The 19,378-nt window shown below is 30.9% G+C and overlaps 3 protein-coding genes across 6 annotated transcripts; 2 read left to right on the forward strand and 1 right to left on the reverse strand.

Moving 5' to 3' along the window:
- Positions 1-4: 4 nt before the first annotated feature.
- Positions 5-2,437, reverse strand: LOC109593968 (protein ILRUN). Of its 2 annotated transcripts, XM_020009111.2 has the most exons (7): positions 2,287-2,437; positions 1,945-2,132; positions 1,402-1,518; positions 801-1,036; positions 597-745; positions 461-547; positions 5-152 (listed from the first exon to the last, which is right to left on the reverse strand). In XM_020009111.2, the coding sequence occupies exons 2-6, from the start codon at positions 2,121-2,123 to the stop codon at positions 506-508; spliced, it is 723 nt and encodes a 240-aa protein (XP_019864670.1). In that variant the 5' UTR covers positions 2,124-2,132; positions 2,287-2,437; the 3' UTR covers positions 5-152; positions 461-505. The 2 variants fall into 2 exon arrangements, with proteins under 2 accessions (XP_019864670.1, XP_019864669.1); XM_020009110.2 differs by having other exon boundaries at positions 5-547.
- A 1,966-nt stretch (positions 2,438-4,403) lies between these two features.
- Positions 4,404-10,851, forward strand: LOC109593975 (uncharacterized). The gene is made up of 7 exons (XM_020009119.2): positions 4,404-4,531; positions 4,791-5,031; positions 7,912-8,009; positions 8,067-8,206; positions 9,708-9,870; positions 9,931-10,150; positions 10,395-10,851. Exons 1-7 carry the CDS (start codon positions 4,514-4,516, stop codon positions 10,571-10,573), a joined length of 1,059 nt encoding a protein of 352 aa, XP_019864678.1. The 5' UTR covers positions 4,404-4,513; the 3' UTR covers positions 10,574-10,851.
- A 259-nt stretch (positions 10,852-11,110) lies between these two features.
- On the forward strand, positions 11,111-19,360 carry LOC109594000 (RUN and FYVE domain-containing protein 2). 3 transcript variants are annotated; one of them, XM_020009163.2, is made up of 11 exons: positions 11,111-11,305; positions 15,271-15,449; positions 15,505-15,614; positions 15,674-15,881; positions 15,936-16,093; positions 16,147-16,453; positions 16,507-16,647; positions 17,560-17,657; positions 18,578-18,794; positions 18,848-19,072; positions 19,123-19,360. In XM_020009163.2, exons 1-11 carry the CDS (start codon positions 11,143-11,145, stop codon positions 19,258-19,260), a joined length of 1,944 nt encoding a protein of 647 aa, XP_019864722.1. In that variant the 5' UTR covers positions 11,111-11,142; the 3' UTR covers positions 19,261-19,360. The 3 variants fall into 3 exon arrangements, with proteins under 3 accessions (XP_019864722.1, XP_019864723.1, XP_019864721.1); XM_020009162.2 differs by lacking the exon at positions 11,111-11,305 and adding an exon at positions 14,692-15,091; XM_020009164.2 differs by lacking the exons at positions 11,111-11,305; positions 18,578-18,794; positions 18,848-19,072; positions 19,123-19,360 and adding an exon at positions 14,590-15,091 and having other exon boundaries at positions 16,937-17,612.
- Positions 19,361-19,378: the final 18 nt, after the last annotated feature.

Consider the following 19,378-nt stretch of genomic DNA (forward strand, 5'->3'; position numbering starts at 1 on the left):
AATATCTATATTTATTATTTATTAACAAATAACGGTAATTGACAAAATTCTTTCTTTAGATTAAACAAATGTGCGAAATTTTCAATATTTCAAAGGCTCTATTAACGTTTTCGTAAAAAATAATGGGACCCCCAAGAGGCCACTCAACACCCCTGAAATATTATCATCTAATAAATATAAAAATTGAATCCTAACAGGAATTAAGATTTTTAATGTAATTAAATGTTTTTGATTTACTCAAAACAATTAACACAACAAACAAACCTTGTCAAAAGTGATAAAACATTCTTAGTTACTAAAATAAATATTCAAGATTATGATACAATGATTTTAACAGTTAATATACCACCAAACAATTCCTGAACAGATTGAAATGCTAATAGATAAAATTAAGTCTATTGCTTAAAATAAGTGTATCACTTTGTATGTTATATACTATATACACATGTATACCACTCACGCAATTCCAAACATTTCTTTGTCCTTCCTGTTGGCACGATAATTACTAGCACATAGCCGAATCAGGCCCGTCTGGTGGAAAGTTCTCCTAAAATTTACAATCATCAATAAGTCCACGAATATTTAAACGAACTTACCGGATTGGTTTCCACTTGAGATCGTTGCACGAAAGGATTGTGAGTTGAGATTACAGGTGGAGAAGATCCTAACTCACTGAGCTGGGACAACTGTTCCGTTAGTTTCACGGTGCACTTGTCCGTTACGTAAATGAACGACCACAACTCGTCTACAAGATGCAAACATTCATGGGTTTAGTTTATTAGAACTTCCCAACAACTTACCGCCAAAGTAGCTTCCGTTAGGAGTGCACAATCTCCACTTGCTTTGATATACGCCTGGCGTGGATGGACTCTCCATTGTTACGGTCAGAACGGAGCGTTCGCCAGGTTGTAGCGCGGGCACCATAGCCCTGGTGGATTTGAGTGTGGTACCACCTTGGGTGGCTGTTATGTCTGCGTAGCAGCCCGTAGGCCACGCGTGCGGCCCGTTGTTCGATATATGCCAGGATTTCTGAAAACTGAGTTGGATGTGGAAATATTATTCGCCCACAGCCATTTAAATTAGTTTACTATCTGTTTTCTTAATTTAGTTATTATTTTAAAGATTAAAATAGGGGTAATAATACTCTATATTGGAATTTTTAATATTCATTAAGTAATTATATGTTATCAACTAAACTAGTTAAAGCAGTTTTACTTTATATTAATATTGCAATTATAATTGTTATCATCAGTAATCATATTTTTCTAGATTGTACAGGATGTTATATTTAATTAATATTTAGGACTTTGCATTCATTACGCAATTCCTTTATACTCAACAAATATAGCTGTCATATATAAATATAGAAGGAAATAAGAATAAGAGAAAAAATTGACTTACACAACACCTGGTTCAACACTATCTGTTTCATTGGCAACAGATTCCACAAGGGCCATTGATGGAAACTTTGTAATAGTCTGAGTATCTAAATAAGAGCAAATTGCACTTTGAAGATTCCTGCAAGCAAAACATAATTAAAATCTTTTTTATTTTAATGATGTCAAACCTTCTATACAGAAATGACACTGTAGTAATTATTATGAAGTATAGTAAACATATCCACAGAGACAAATTGCAATTTTTACACTTGTTACTTGCTGCAGAAAGTGTGACAAGTTTTTTAAGTTGGTCATCTGAAGTCAATATGTAAAAAATTATAAAAAGTATAGAAGAAGAATAGTTATGGAAAATATATATTAATAGTTGCATATTTATAAAAACAATGACCAACAAATTTTTAATGATAATAATTGCTGCAGTACCCAAACAATGCGTTGTATTTTGACCTTAACACAAATATTGACAGAAATCAGATCAAGTTAATTAAATTTACCCAAAAGAAAAAATGTATATAAATTGAAAACTAATGTGATAATTCCTTACCAATTATTCATGTCCAGAAAGAATGACGCCGTAGAATAATTAATTTTTCCACACATGATTTTTTGCAGTTCACTTATTAGGTCTTCTTTGTCTGAAGTACCCATACAACTGAACTGTTGCAGAAGTGATTGGTCTATGCCCCCTTGACAGGGACCATCAGATCCATTATCTACGTCCATGGTGTCGATCTAAATAGCAAAAATCCAAATAGAAAATGTTGTAACACATAATTTGACCAAAAGGATAAACATTACAAATGTCAATATCATAACCTTCCAGTCGTTGTTCATTTGAGATTAACAATATGCAAAATATTATGTTTTTTTAATTAGTCTAACTTACCTTAATTAGTCTTGCGAGACAAGAATTTTATTTTATTGAAAGAAAACGAAATGACAAACGCATTTGTTCCTCAGGCGAAATAGACCACTAATCGTGATAAATATGTCACTGTCATCACATATGGAATAGTAGAGAACTATATTTGAAAACTAATTTTTAGAAATATTCATAGATTTTCTTTATTATTACAATTTGAAATTAATTAATACTTATTTTCTTGAATTTATAATTAAAAGCTTACCATCATGTGTAAATTCTATTTACCTTAAATATTTGAGACCACAATTACACTGCTTGACACTGACTGCGAATTACGGAATTTGATCAGGTACGTAGAATTTGGGGGAATCACTCTTTAGAAAAAAGCACTAAGTGCGCAGATTAAAAGGAATTCTATTACTGATATATTTATTTTCATATGGAATTTTATGGAACTTAATTTCTATAAAATTTATGGAAACATTTTTTAAAAACATTCAAATATTGAGCGTTTAAATAGCATATTTTTGATTTACAAGCAGAGAATAAAGCGACAGAGAATTTTTTTATTGTCTTTTACTTATTTATATATTGTTACTATAATATATATATTAATAATTCAAAATTTTGATAAAATGATAATTTAGTAGAGGCCAAAATTATAGTAACTGCTCTATATGCTCTCTGTAAATCGATTATTTACTAGTGGTCTTTTGCTTATTATAATTATTTAATCATTGGTCGAAGTGAAACTGTAGGAAAAATTATAATTCAGCATTACGAAAATCGAGAGAAATAAGGAGATTAAGCATTTATGGCTAAATAAGTTAAAAAAAAAAAAAATAAAAAAAAAATTTAGAGAATTTGGCCAAGTCGTAGCAACGAAACTCTTGAAAGAAAATCGATAACTATACGTAAAAACAATCCATTCTTAATTAATATTATTTATATTTATAAATCTGTTCTGTTAAACATCCAACAAGTTTGTCATACCCACAGAGAAACATGGTGGCGGTTCAATTATGTCATGGGGATGCTTTATTTATGTACAGGCATATATTAAACAACTTGCGTTCATATACTGAAAATATCATTTTTTCATTCTTAATAAATTTGTTTCAAAATGAAGACGATCTTAAACCAAAATCCAAAATTGTGACGGATTAGTAAAAAGACTAAAGCTTTTACAGACATCATCCCTGTAGAAAACATGAGAGATCACATTTATAATCAAATTCGAATAAAAATTTTGCAAATTTAATTGAACTCATTACAGGAATTCAAGAAACTTGAAGAAATTTAGACTTGTCGTATATTCGGTAATTCAGGTCTATGAAGTTGGACAATAATTCTAAACTTCGTATGTTTTATCCTAAAACACATACCCAGAAGTAAATGTAATAATAATTTCCATAATAATAGATTCTGGGAGTTCCTCGCCCTATTTTTCACGTCCGTGAATATTTTTCATTTTCACAATATAAAAACAAAATACTCTTGTCTAAGTTTGATTATCACAATCGCTTCTGAGATATTTCATTTTTAATGTTGAAATACAAAATTTTATTTAGATTTTCCTCATTATTGATACTCAAATTTTGATTACCTATTTTAGAAACACCTTGCATTTCGGTATAAAACAGAATAAAGCATAAATTCTAGTAAATCTTGAGCAAAAAGCTTTTTTGGTACATACAATTATTATCCCAATTTGTGCCAAAATAATAATTATTCCATTATATTTTCTAATATTTAAGTTAAAACGCGTTCTTAGGAGTACATAAAATTTTGCAACTAAGACTGAATTCAGTGTTATGAATGAGTGCATTTAAATGATAGTTCTTGTTTAAATGGTTGAGTTGTCTGTGTTTCCATAATTTAATTTTAGTCCTTCTAGACTTGCGCATGATATAAAATAGTGGGGGTATTCCCGCCACAGAAAACCCTTCTATACTTTATTAGAGTTCAAAATATTAGTCCGGTCTTAATAATAAACATTCTCCGCTTCAGTGAAAAAAAAATTGTGGGTGCCTTATTGGAAAAAATTGGATTCCATTAAAAACTGTAAGTAAGCTGTATAATTGACAGATCCAGTAAACAATGTAAAACCATGGCAAAATTTATTTATTTGTTGTAAAATCATAGTAAACTAGTTTGTATATTAATACACTCAGTAGACACTTTGTCAATTGACTTCACTTGATAACTTCGTACTTTCATAAAGGCTTGTTTAGATATTTAGCATGCGATGAATTTTAAAAATAAGGTAAGTAATTGTAATTATTTTAACGCGCCTATAAAATGCATGCAAATTAGAGAAGACGATTTAGACACGCGGTCCCACAAATCCCACACATCGAAAACAATTTACTTAACATCAAAGTAACCAAAGACAATCTAACACTTCCTCAACTAGCACACGGGGAACCACATGAGGTATAAGTTTTTGGAAGCTTTCATTTTCAATACTGTCAATTTTGAAAGATCCTCCAAATACCTTATTCGAATCATCGAATTCATTCCAGCTATTGCTCGTAAATGGCTATTGGGACACTTCAGGCGAATTACCTCATATAGTAGCCCAAATGCACACCGTTCCGGAAGATTTCAACACGAATTACAAAGACATTGATGTCATGATTGACACCAGGGAATCAACAAATCAGAGTCCACGCGGATCGGACAGTGGAATTGATTCGGACTGCACGGATGGAAATTTGTCCTGGCTTCTCAACTACAAAATTCACGAACTACCTCCAGTACCTGGTAAGTGTGAAAATGTAGTTTTATCATGCCATCACTTTTACATGTCTTCGGCGCCTTTTTAATGCTGCTGTTCTTATTCCTTATTTGTTTGATCACTAATAACGTATGATTTTATATTGCTAAAATATCTATATTTTATATTAAAGAAGAAATTGGAATTTTTGAACACAAACGTATCTTTAAATAATATCGACCCAAATATACATTCTTATCTTAATATCTTTCGTATTTTTCGTATTGTAGAACTTTTCTGAATTGATATTTGAACCCAAGTGAGTAAGGATTTCTTAGTGTTTCTTGGTAAAATATTTAGAATTTTGTATGTGTTTAATATTTTATTACTTATTTAATGATAGATGACTTTTGTAAACATCATTACTGTAATAATTAAAAATTTTAATAGTAGAACACTTGAATATTTTTTATTTAAATTGACCTAAATTGCAAAAAGGACCTTTAAAATAAAATTAATAACAAGCAGACAATTAATATAAGATTATTTAATCTATCTATATGAATGATTTTAAAGTAGATGTATTAATGAATTTCTTCCTAATGTTTCACCAACACGACTGGTTGTCATTTTCAGAGATTTATTTATGCCAACCCCTGACCAACCACATACTCGAGTCAGTGATACATTAATTTATTTATCTAATTTAAAATAGAATATTAAAATTAAATATTTATACATCTAATCAGTTTTGTTGTAATTAGATCCGATTTACTGAAGATATTTGAACTGTTGAAAAACACCCTACAAGAAGTTACTGACAATAAATATAGCAACAATTTTTTCAAGGGTTTATTTTCTCTGGTTTATGCTAAAATCACTTTCTTTAAAACTTTGAGTATAGATCACGGGAGTAATCTGCAATTGGTGTCCAAAAAAATATGATCCTACTACTGTACTGTTTAAATTTTGAAGGAAGATGTTAAAATAATAGGAAACAATCGAAAAAGATTTTGTCAAACATTCTTTTTCCATACTTTATTGTTATACATACAGAATATTGTAAGTTACGTACTGCGTCATTCAAGAAACACAGATGTGTATGTTTTAATATATATTTTATAGATATTCATATTAGGTAATATGGACATCTCGTGGATTGGATCTATAAATGTCCGGTTAATTTGATATTCGGGGTATATCTCAATAGATGTATTATTGAATATTTAAAGAATATATTATACATTTATTATATATTTTTGATAATATAGTAATTTATGTTATTACTACACATCAAATTATGCCCATTGTGACCTATCACAACCATCTGGGTAATATTCTTATCGCGAATTCTGCACAGTTGCCCTTTTATTTTATATATTTTTTGATGATTAAGAAATTTACAAATAATTAATGCCGTTGTTACCATACTTTTCTTACTATATATATAATACTTTTCTTACTATATATATATAGTATACAGACCAATTCATAATTCGTGTTGTGGCAAATGGCAAAATACTTAAAACTTTTCTGATTGTGAAATGATTCTATTCTAAATTATACATTAATTGGAAGTGAAAATTTCTTACCTTAACAAATGACCAAGCAAGTCACTAAAGAGATTGTAGGTTATGTTAACACTTGATGTCATGCGAAAAGTACAGCAGTAGCCTGTGAAGTACAGACAATTATAAAAAATCAGGAGAGAATTATTGTTCCAATATATAAGGTGCTCAAAATTTGTAAGCCTGTGACATCTATTATCCTAAAATATTGTCTTGATAAAAATTGTCTTGATAAATTTTGGTTATCATAATCTTTTTTGAAATACTTGACTTTTAATGTTTGATAGGTTTTAGTGCATTCAAGCGCTGTTTAGTTTTTCATTAGAAATCTCTCTTTAATTTTAGACATGTGTTTTGGATAGTTGTCTTGTTGAAATATCCAACGAAGTGACATTTTTTCATCGGAAAATGGAATCATGGTGTTTTCCATATGTTCCTGTATTGAAAACGATCCATTTTATCCACCACTTTTACCAAGAGTACAACTTTGAATCGAGAAATGCATCCCTAAACTATAATACTTCCGCTACCACGTTTAAGTGTAGGAATTTTGTCATCATACAAATGTTCTACCATCCTACAAATTAAATTTACTTTCGTTACTCCAAAGGACAGTGTTGCATTTTTCTTGGGTCCATAACAAGTGGGACCAAATGACGTTCTGTTTTTCTTTGGTAGCAGTGGTTTTTTAATTGCAACTTGGCCATGTAGTCCCGCATCAATAAGGCGATTTTTCACTGTTCTTCTGTTAATATCCAGATTAAATTGTATCGAAAATTCGGTGTTCTTTGCCGATTTTCAACACCGCCTTGAGTGCATAATTTATATCTTTGAAATAGCACTCCAAGTAATGTTTAATGTTTTTACCAAAACACATTTGGGTTGGCCACTTAAAAGTTAACGTGTCTAGGCATTATTACGTTGAAACTAATCGAAAATGTTAAGAATTTAAGTACAATTGACCATATTTTTTTCTAAATCAAAACGTATTCAATAAAAAGACCTAAAAAACGGATGAGTAGTAATACTAGTATATCGGGCGGTGAACACAAACTAGCAAATTTGTTTAATACCACCACAACATCCCCCAGGGGATATAAAATCCAATGTTTAATATTTCATATCTTTTCCCATCACTGTATATACAGTAGTACTCATGTCATTATTATAGCAACATTTTAAAATGTTAAATATTTTAAACATATTTTTTTTACATAATATGACCTGTTCAAGTAGTATAGTTCATATTTTTAACATACTTTAATAAGTAACTCTAATTATGGCCACTTCTGTATGTCTAATTGCACACAATAATACAAAAATCATACAAATTAACTATTACAATTACACTTTTTTCAGACATATCATCATCGGAACAAGAAATTATTGAACAGATAATGCCACAACAAGTGCAGAAAATAATTCCACCCCAAGTGCAAAAAATGATTTCGGAGCAGGTACAAAAGATGAATATTATCAAAATCAATGATTAAACAAAATGTTTTGCATATTAGGAGCCGACAAAGCCAATCTCCAATGTGCATTACACGTACTATGGCGTTAGGAAGCCACCATTCACTTACACTGAGCTCATTGAACACGCTCTCAATGAAATGGGCGAACTGACTGTTTCGGGGATTTACCAGTGGATTTCGTAAGTTTTTATTTAAATGTATGATGTAAAAAATCACGTACATTGTACCCGCCAATTAAATAAATGGTTAAATCAAATGTGGAAAGGATGTACTAAATTAGATACGGGGGTGGGTGGTGGCCAGGTGCAAAACCAATTACTTTCCATGTTTTAGGGCGAATTGTCCACAATGTATCGATAGCAAAATCATTGACCGTGAAAATGTTCGGTTCACCTTTTTTAGTGAAAAACCAGGGGGGGGGTGGTAATGCTACGAGTACAATTTTCTCTAGAAACTTCCCTCGAGCAATAGCTGCAACGTTCAAGTAAAGACACCGCGGTCTGTTCTTGTGCCTGGCACCAAATATTGATGCGGTTCTCCAGGATGAGGTTTGCGTTTCAGGTCGAGGACTTGATTTTCAGCGGTCGATCGTGACTTTGATACGATTGCAATTAAATGTGATTTCGTAACTGTACGCTGACAATCAAATTATGAGCCAAATTAAAACATTATTATCCAGGAATTTTCCTTCTTAGTAATATAATTAAATTTTTAAATTTCACCCCTCAATGAATTGTTACCGATTCGGTCCCACAGCTGTTAGCACGTGTACAACGAACCACCCTCCCACAAACAAATCGTTTAGTCCGGTCACCGTGAAATCGTGAACAGACGACACAAAAAATTAAAATAATTGCAGCCCATTATCGCGTCATGATCGCCCAAATCGGCTATGGTCACGGACCAACGGTTACAGGTGCTCAGCGGAGGCACATGTGCATCGGCCCCCTCGTTCCGGGCCCGGAGCCTGGTACGGAAATGCACCTCGCGGCATCGTTTTGCCGCTGATCGAGAACTTAATTTATGTATGTCAGTGTTATTTAGGGGTGGAGGGATCTTAAACCGGGGATATGTTATATTATTGGCTTTACCATATATTAGAAATAGCAATTTACGTTTTTGTTTCGTGGTTTATTTTTATATATTTTTGTTTTTTTAACCAACCCGTTACATATTTATTAAAGGCACAATTTCTTCAATATATGGAAATAAATTGTTGTTTAATATAACCCTGACAATAAATCAGTCTAAGGGGCCTATGCCTGAAAAACTGAAGGATCCTCAACCTAACCATCTCACAGTCCTTGAACTAATTTCAGCAAGTCTCATTTCCTCTAAGTTTACTTTAATTTTATTTGACGATAATGTTGAATTGTTTTTTGACATTAGAATTAGCCAGTTATTCATTTTTTTTAGTTACCACAAGTTCCTCTAAGTTTTTAATAATATGAATGATTTATTTAGCCGTAAACTTTTGTTTTTCTTGGTCTTGATAACGCATAATTATAATTTTTCTTTCTTATAGATTCACTTCGACCAATGATCACTGTCTAAATATACAATAAAGGACAATTAGATTCATATAATTTTAATATCTTTAACTTTTGAATATTAGTTTATTTGGATAAGAATAACTTTTAGAGGAGTGAGTAAGAATTAAATGTATATGATATTTTTTAGAGAACACTTTCCATTTTACAAACAAAATGACGACAGATGGAAGAATTCCATTAGACACAATTTATCGATAAACCCGCATTTCCGAAAAGGTAGCAAAACTACTCGTGGTGCCGGCCATCTGTGGACGCTATCTCAAAGGGATGAGACAAAAGCATGGCAAATTGTAAGTGTTACAGCGATACGTCTTATTATAGCTTTAATTCCTTTATTATACTTTCAACAGAAACAAAGAATACTGCAGTATTTCGAATCCGCCCATCGTTGCGTCAAAGACCAAGAGGAGCTGGAACTTCAGACTGCAACGGAAAGTATAATGGAAGAAAACTATTTGCAAAACATAACTCAGCAAGTAGAACCGATGCAGGTTGCAGTTCAAGAAGATAATAATGTTGAAATTCAATACGTTAACATTAATGTTATGAACATTCCTAACGGAATTCATGGTAAGTTAATTTCGGACTTACTGATATTTTCACTCTTTTCGACTTTAGTAATAACAAACTGATATAAACAAGGTCAATATACCCCAAAAATATTTTTTATACTGTACTGTGACCTTGTTTACTCAGTTTGAAGTTAATCTTTATACTATACGAATATTTTCTATTACAACATTTCAGGATCATTGGGTATGCATTACCTGTATACATATTTAATTTATACATTCTCATTGCTTTTATTTTGTAGATTTTCTTGCACCGCCTGTATCCAAACAAGAAATCGTTCAGGAATGCGGTCTAGGCAGTGATTACTTCGTAACAGACCTCAATCCTAACAGCATGGGCCTGAACATGACAGAAAGCATTGTAGAAGACGACATCTACGACGACATATCGTTTGAATATTACCCGATGCAGAAGGAATAGTTGTTTATTCGTTAATTCGATTATTCCAATAACTAAAACAATCTATGTCCGTTTTTTATATAGATTGTATGTATTCAAGTGTCTTTAATTCTAGTCTAATTGTAATTTAATAAATCAATCTATTTAGGGCAAGTGTACTTGACAAAAACTTCAAGGTATTTTTTTGTAGGTACAGTACATCAGTTGTATAAAACATTTAATGATTGTAATATTTTTGTACATCTTTGATTGTATGAAGCCAAAAAATGTAGGCAAAACTTCTTAATAAACACCTTTTATTACAATTTGTTCATTCTTAACTGAATTAGTTTAATAAATCCATCCTATATTTTGAGTCAATTTTTTAGAATTTTTTATTTTATATCTGTTAATAATAATATGGCATTCAAAGTTTATGTGGTGCAGTATACAAATAGTAAAATTATGATAAACTGACGCCAGTGCCATCTATGTTAAGTTTCGACGTATTCCAATGGATGGCTCTGACTTAAATCTTGTAATTTATTAAAATGGTACAACCTAACCTATTTTTACCAGCTGATAATATTAATTGTTGTCAACTATGAAAAATGGCTGCTGCCAGTAGTGAAGGTTCGCCAAACACCAGTAACAATTCGGGTAGTGTAGACAAGAACACGTCCCCTTCACCTTCGTTGTCATCTATTAAAGAATTCCAATGGACCAGTCTGTTAACGTCGCAAACATCGAAAAATAAAATCAAAAAATGTCGCGGTAAGTGAATGTATCTTTTTATTTATTATGTGCTACTTATTTTGCAAAATTAACTTATGTGGAAAAATAGAAAATATAAATAAGAATATGAGTAATTTTTTTATCACTTTCAATATGAATAATATCGCAATTTAAAAATTCTGTTAAATATAAGTAAATAATCAAAATAATAATAACAATAACAATGACTGTTTATCATTTACTGATTATGCAGTGATATGTGAGAATTTACATTTAAAATAACCTATACAATTTTTTGCAAATTCAACAAAGTTTTAAATAATAATGCAAATAAATATTGCATCCTATACTGTATTATTTAGACAGGAAAAGATAATATTTTTTCACATTCTTATCATAAATATTATAATAATACTATTTTGGTAATATTTTAGTTTGTGGTAAAATTATTGGACAGTTAAATAGAATAGAAAATATATATTAAGATATGCGAGGTGCTTCATCTAACTTAATCAAGGCAAGTTTATGTAGAACGAAAAATGGTATTGTATTGAAGTGTTTATAGCAATTATAATTTGACTTGAACAACTTTTGTAATTTTATTTCGGGTTTCGTCAAAATTGACATCAATTTTGTTATTTACAATGGAACACCCTGTATATTTTTGTATTTTTAAATTATACATGTAATTTCAAATAAAATGTCTCCACAATATCCTATATCTAATCCCAATAAATAGTTTTTGGTTTATTAATTTTTTTCTAAAATTTTTTGACAAATTCTCTAACTAAAACATCTCTAAAGTCATCAATTTTAATGCTGGAAACTTTAGGACCATCCTAAAATGAGTCATTATCATTACTTCAAAGTTTTATACAGGAATCTGTAAGTAGAATATTAAGAAGCCTCTGTTAATATTAAAATTATTTGTAGGGAACCAATCGAAAGGTATTCTTATATTCAATTTAATTACAATAAAACGTATATAGTGTTCCATTGAAAAAACAAAGTTTTAAGATGCACAAAATTGAACCAAATAAAGAACATCCTGTACAAATTGGCGATTTTACAGTCATTTTAGTTAGACTATTAATCTGTCAAAAGTTTCGCAAATAAATTAATAATAACTCAAAAACTATTGGGTTTAGGCCTGGTCATTTTATTTGTAATTATATGAGAATTTAAAAATTCAAAAATATACAGGGAATGCAATTTTGTACAAAATAAATTAGAAAATTAGTTCAAGTCAAGTTATAATTATTATAAACATTAAAATCAATATTTTTTCTTCTTCATAAGTTTCTAAAGAATAAGTTAGGTTACTAAAGATGTGCCAAAATATATTCATAGTTATATTCTAAAGAATGTAAATAAAAAAATAAAATATAATTTAATTTTTTTCTTTTCCGTTATTAACTTTATAAATAATAAGACTTGTGGTTAATAATAAAACGTACAATGTTTTCTTTCTTTATTTAAATTAATTTAATCTTAAATAAAATATCTGATTAGATTAACTAAATGTGATTCACAATAATAAATCATTTCCGAAAGCCTTAAAGAAACAACTATTGTAAACGTTTAATAAATTCAACGCAATTTCGAAAAGTAACAATACAGTAAATAATATCATAGTAGTGTAACTTATGTAAATTTCATTTCATTTTATAAATTGGTTCAATAATAAGTAAAATTTAAAAAATTAAAAATATATGAATTCATCTTAACACACTATAGGCGGGCAGCAAAATAGTCCAATCCAAGTTGTTGAATTATAACATAAGATATAATTCTTTCAGTTCCGTATGTAAACCAATAGAGTAAAATTATCTCACCCCGCTTTTAAAGTAAGTACATTCAAAAAGGTAAAAATAACGCGGTCCACTAACAATCAACAGTTCTCGAGACGGGTATTTTTACCCGACCCGCTCATAGTGTGTTAATAAATTTGAAATAAATGGAAACAATTAACAAACTATAACTTTGATTTTAAATTCAAATAAAGTAATAAAAAACAGTTGATTTATAATAAAAATAAACTATCTGTAAAATCTGTAGTGCTGCCAATAGGGCACTAACCTCAGCTCCAATTAATGGCGAGAGTTACTGTAGTAAATTGAACCGCATCGTAGGGTATGTTCTGTGTGACCGAAATGTAATAATTTGCATTTAAATAACCTACACCTACAAAAATTATTTTTTGACTTAATTTCATTATTTTTTATAGTTATATTTTGTTTTGGCTATTATTAATTCTATTTTCTATTTTAATATAATATACGATATTAAAAATAAAGTTTGAAAGATTTTTTTGAATTTTCCAATCGTTTTAAATACTAATATAAATAAATGTTGGATCCTATACGATTTTATTGAGTTCTGTGTTATAATTAATAATTATAATAAGAGTTTCAAATATTGGTAAAATGAATTAAAAATTTGGAAAATATATTATTATATTAAGTGATTAATTATTTCTTTATTAACATTTAGGGAGTTGTTCTCTTCTTAAATAATTAGAAATTGGGAATAATTTAAGAATATTATTTAACAAATTTAAGTTTTTCTTACATTTATGTAAGGAAATTTGTGAACAGTCCAGAAACTGAAATTATGTAGGAATCAACCTAAAAACTGTCGATTGAGTGCGGACACATCGCTATGCTATATGTATATTGCTGGTGAAGGAATTCTTACACCATCAGTATTAAATAGTTATGTCCTTTCAGCATTTTATAGAAAATTCTGGCTTTATGAATATATTTTTTCTATAATATACATTCGTAAATATGAATATTAAACTCTCAATTTTGTATCCATAATAGTGAATGGGCTTAACACATTTTAGAAAATTAATTCATTGATTCATTAGATTTTTTATATTTTAATATTAATAATAATTTATAATTATTTTATATCAATTTGTTAATAATATATAATAACTTAACCTTGCTGATGTTTATTTTAGATATATGTTATTGGTCTTTCTTCTAATTAAAGAAATATCTTTAATGCCTTTTTATTTCATCAAATTAATTATAATAAACAGATAAAAACTACATAAATAATGCCAAACGTTTTTAATCTGTAGATGCTTAAGTGTGAATAAAAAGGAACATTATAATGGAAATAAACATTTATTTACAGCTTAAATTAATCTCAGTAATACTATAATCATTAAAACAAATAACCATAAGCATAGGTCTAGAATATTCGCAGTCGCTGCATGTTTTCGAGAAACGGACAAATATTTTAATTTCTTTAAATAATAAAACCTCTCTCTTAACGTAACACCAAAAAACTTGACAACAAAACCAAGTAATTTTCTTTAAAATTAAGAACATTGTCAGAGTATCTTTTAAATTTTCCAATGTTTTCCTGTAATCGTTGCATATAAGTTAAACCTCTCGCAACAGATGGCTCGTCGCGCCGCCCTATTGATCCGCCGTCAACCCTCGAATCCCACCCCCGAACGAATCAATACATACTGCATGAAAACATCAACATGTAACGCGTTAAAACAGTGCATCGCAATAAAAACCAGCACACAAACCGCGATTCGTAGGTATAACCTAACGAAAATTTACCGCATTTAAATCGTACACAACGTTCCGATGAAAGTCCAGGAGATTCCGGAGACGGGCACTAACGCCATGGAGCAGGAGATCGCGGGCGCCCAAGACACTATCTACCTGTGCAACTTCCGGGTGTCGGTGGACGGCGAATGGCTCTGTCTGAAAGAGCTGCAGGACGTTGAGTTCAACATGCAGGACTCGGTCACTAAATTGTCGTCGCCTTCGCCCGACGTTCCTGTCCAGCCATTCGGTATGCAAGAATTCTATGGTTTTCCCAGTTGACAAGCTTCGTGAGTCATGGATCGTTTTTGTTGTACCGTGAAATTTTCATCCCATAATTTATCATCTTGAACGATTTGTGTCGGGGAGTTTACAAGAATAATCAAAATACTCTTAAACAATTTTATATTAATTCATATAAAACAACAGGTCGAGATCCGGTCGTGATAGAGCGGAGCAACCTGGTCAACATAAGTAAATTGGTAGTGAAGGAACTGATAGAACAATCGTTGAGATATGGACGGATGCTGGACTCCGATCACATGCCACTTCAGCATTTCTTCATTGTTTTGGAACATGTCCTTAGACATGGGCTGAGACCTAAGAAGGTAAAGAGTTTCAAGTTAAATCTCCTCCAAGTTTTCAATTTGTCTTTGGATTTAGGGTTTGCTTGGACCCAAGAAAGAATTATGGGACATTCTGCAAATGGTGGAGAAGTATGCACCTGAAGCCCAGGATATAACTGCCAGTGTAAGAGACTTACCTACAGTTAGGTGAGATACTTACCCGTATTAATTTTCTAATAAACAATTAACTAAGTAAACTATTTAAGAACACACATGGGAAGAGCTCGGGCTTGGCTCCGATTGGCTTTAATGCAGAAGAAATTGGCTGATTACTTAAAAGTACTAATAGACCATAAAGATGAGGCATTGGAAGAATATTTTGAGCCTGACGCACTAATGTTAAGTGACGAAGCAATTGTGATAATAGGTCTTTTAGTGGGCCTAAATGTGATTGATTGCAACCTTTGTGTTAAAGTAAGAATATAATTTAAGCCTTGAATACTCGACTGTATTCACATGGATTTTTAGGAAGAAGATTTGGATTGCCCTCAAGGTGTTATAGACTTTTCATTGTATCTAAGATCTCCAATACAAATCACCAACGAATCAAATAACGATCAAGACGATAACATGACCACAGTACTTGATCAGAAGAACTATATTGAAGAGTTAAACAGACATTTAAAGTAACTAAACCATCGTAAACAACAAACATTTACTGACTTTCATGTTTTTGTAGCGCCACCGTGACAAATTTGCAATCAAAGGTGGAATCATTGACAACCACAAATGCGTTAATGAAAGAAGACTTGGCCATTTCCAAAAATAATTTAATCGCACTCTACGAAGAAAACAGACAACTGAAACAAGAATTGGGTCGTGATGCTGGCGACTACTGCATGAGTACCAGTGGTGTCCAGATTATCAATCTAAATGAATCAGACAAAGGTACCAAAATCACCCACGGTGAAATGGACGAAATAAAACAAAGACTTGAGGAGGAGAGAAAATTAAGACAGGAAGCCGACAAGGAGTTGGAGATACAGGTTGGTTTAGAAGTTTTGAAGGCAAAACATTGTCTTACTGTTAATCCTTTTAGATGTGTCTAAAAGCAGAAATGGAAGTGGCCATGAAATTATTAGAAAAAGATATCCATGATAAACAAGATACGATTGTATCTTTAAGAAGACAGTTGGATGATATAAAGTTGATTAATTTGGAGATGTATAAAAAGTTGCAGGTTAGTAAGTTAATTTATTATTTTTTTTAAGTGGCCATATTTCTGTGTTTTAATAAAAGACAGTTGATTTTGTCACAATCTAAATATGAACATGGAAATGTGGTTGTAAGGTTTGTACTGTGACTACTGACACCCAATGGACAAAAACTGTAGTTGAGTTGATTTTGAACTTGATACATGCCTGTTTAACTTACAACTGAGCAGTTCAAAGTCAGTCTTAACTAACTGTACACAAAATAAAGGGAACTACAGTCAATATGCAGAAAGTAAATCAATTGGGTGATTATAGGAGTGCGAAATGGAACTGACACAGAAGGGGGAAATGGTTAGCCGTCTGCAGGCGAAAGCTGGACAGATAGGGAAAATACTCAATAACCTTGAGAAATATAATCACCTATTGAAGGATGACAAAAAAGCTTTTGATAAACACGCATCCGACAGGAGACATGTCGCAAAAGGTTTCCGTAAGGAAACGAAAGCGGCCACACCGGTTGCTGAAGACGGGGGAGGCGAACCGCAAAACAAACCCACAACTTCGGAATCCACTGAATCGTTCATTAAACTCGATTTGGACCTCAAAGCCGAAGAAATCACTACGGCCGATTAGGGTCTGAACGAATAATTTATCGCCCAAAATTTATTTAAACATAAATGGATAAGCAATTATCGAACCTTGATCTGTTTTATAAAACTCTCTTTTACATTTTAATAACGCTTTGACTAAATTTGTGTTGCAATTTCAATTTTGGACGGTACAATTGATTTAAGATTGATCATCTTCATCGACGGTACAATTCTGGAAGACAATTATGCTTTTGTTGGTGGCACAACTTTTCGAGCATTTATATTCTTTAAAAACATGGTTCTTTGTAACTACTGAAGACTGAGAAATGTAGCTTTGGCTTATTTCAGGAGTGTGAGGCATCTTTAAAGCAAAAGACAGAGCTTGTAACCAAGTTAGAGGCTAAGGCACAGTCAATGACAGATACTATTCAAATTCTTGAGAATAAGTATGTACATTTTATTTATTCACGATAGGCTGCTTTGGTTTTTACATAAATCAAGATTTATAGAGATCTTTTACAAGGACCGCGTTACGGTTCCTGTTACTACTCTTTTACGTTTTACGAATTTAAATGTTTTATCTTGTGAAATGTCTCTAGCCTCTTTTAAATTTGCTTTGTATGTTTTGGGAATAATCATGCCATCATAACTTATACACACTAATATGTAATTTAAATAGCCAAACTAACATTATACATATTATTATCGTTAGTTTTAATGTGTATGTTAGAATTTAATTATTAGAAAAAGTTGGCAAACCTTCACTACGGCAGCTAGTCAAAATTTTCAATTGACAAAAATTAACATATTGTTAACAATGTAGACCAATGGTGTAAATGTTATAATACTATTCTTATAAATTACTAATGTATCAGGTGATGTTATTTTTGAAAGATTTTTTATCTAGAATAGTTGTATATTTATTTAATAATGTTTCCCAATCATGCTTAAAATATAATAAAATTTGAAATTTTATGACTTTGATTCCCATTCCCCGTTAATATTTTTTTCTGTTTTTAATTTTATGTAGTAGGTTTGCCATTTTTTCTTTTTATAATATTTTGTTTGTTTTTATCCTTTATATGTGTTATTTATGTTGTATGATTTTTCCCAATGTTTTAGATTTTTAATAATTAATTTCAAGGTAAGTATATGAAAGGCCAATTTGAAGAAATCTGGAACCATTTAGTAATTAAATAGTCTGTAAAACATAATAAAATTGACTTTAATATTAATTTTATGCATGTATTAAAAATCACTTAACTTTAATAATTAAAAAAATATAATCAAAAACTTAAATTAAAAAAAAAATCAAGTGATAATTATTCTGAAAAGTATATGTTTAAAATACAAATAAAATTTTAAGGTATCGTCAGAGTGAATGTAGTAGAGTAGCCACTGAACAACTTAAAAGAGAGGTGGACATTCAAGCAGCACAAGTTGAGGAGCAGGCAAGCACTGTTGAAGGAGATTTAAAGGTGGAGCGGGAGTGGAGAATGTCACTGCAAGACACAATGCAACAAGACAGAGAACGTATTTCGAAACTTATGGCAGATAACAATCAACTTAAAATTATAGCACAGGTGAAATTTGTTTGTACATTCATTAAATATATATTTTATTTAACGTATTTTAGAAATATGCTACGTTGCAAGAAGACTATTATTCCCTCAAAGATCAGTGTATTGAACAAGAACACACGCTAGAGGAGCTAGGAGCTCAGTTGAGTGCATCTAAGTTGCAAATAGCAGACATGCAAGAGGAAGTTAATAAAAACAAGAATGAAGGAGCCTGGGCCAAAGACAATTCTGTCACTCATTGTAAAGCGTGCAGTAAAGAGTTTAATTTGACTAGGAGAAAGGTAAATAATCAACATAATTAATAATTGAATTTCAATGGTGATTTTTTCAGCACCACTGCCGGAACTGTGGGGAAATATTTTGTAATTCGTGTTCTGATAATTCCATGTCTCTTCCGTCTTCTGCGAAACCAGTAAGAGTTTGTGATGACTGTAACACATTGTTAATGGGGAGGTATTCTGTGATGTAAAGCTTTTAATTGTATTTGTTCAATGAGATTTTAAAAGTACAAGCCTATATAGAATTTTATATATACATTTTAATAAATTGGAGTACATATATTTAACCTATTTGGTGTTTTATTTCAT

Source organism: Aethina tumida, chromosome 3 (assembly GCF_024364675.1).
Source record: "Aethina tumida isolate Nest 87 chromosome 3, icAetTumi1.1, whole genome shotgun sequence".
NCBI classification, from domain to species: Eukaryota; Metazoa; Arthropoda; class Insecta; order Coleoptera; family Nitidulidae; genus Aethina; species Aethina tumida.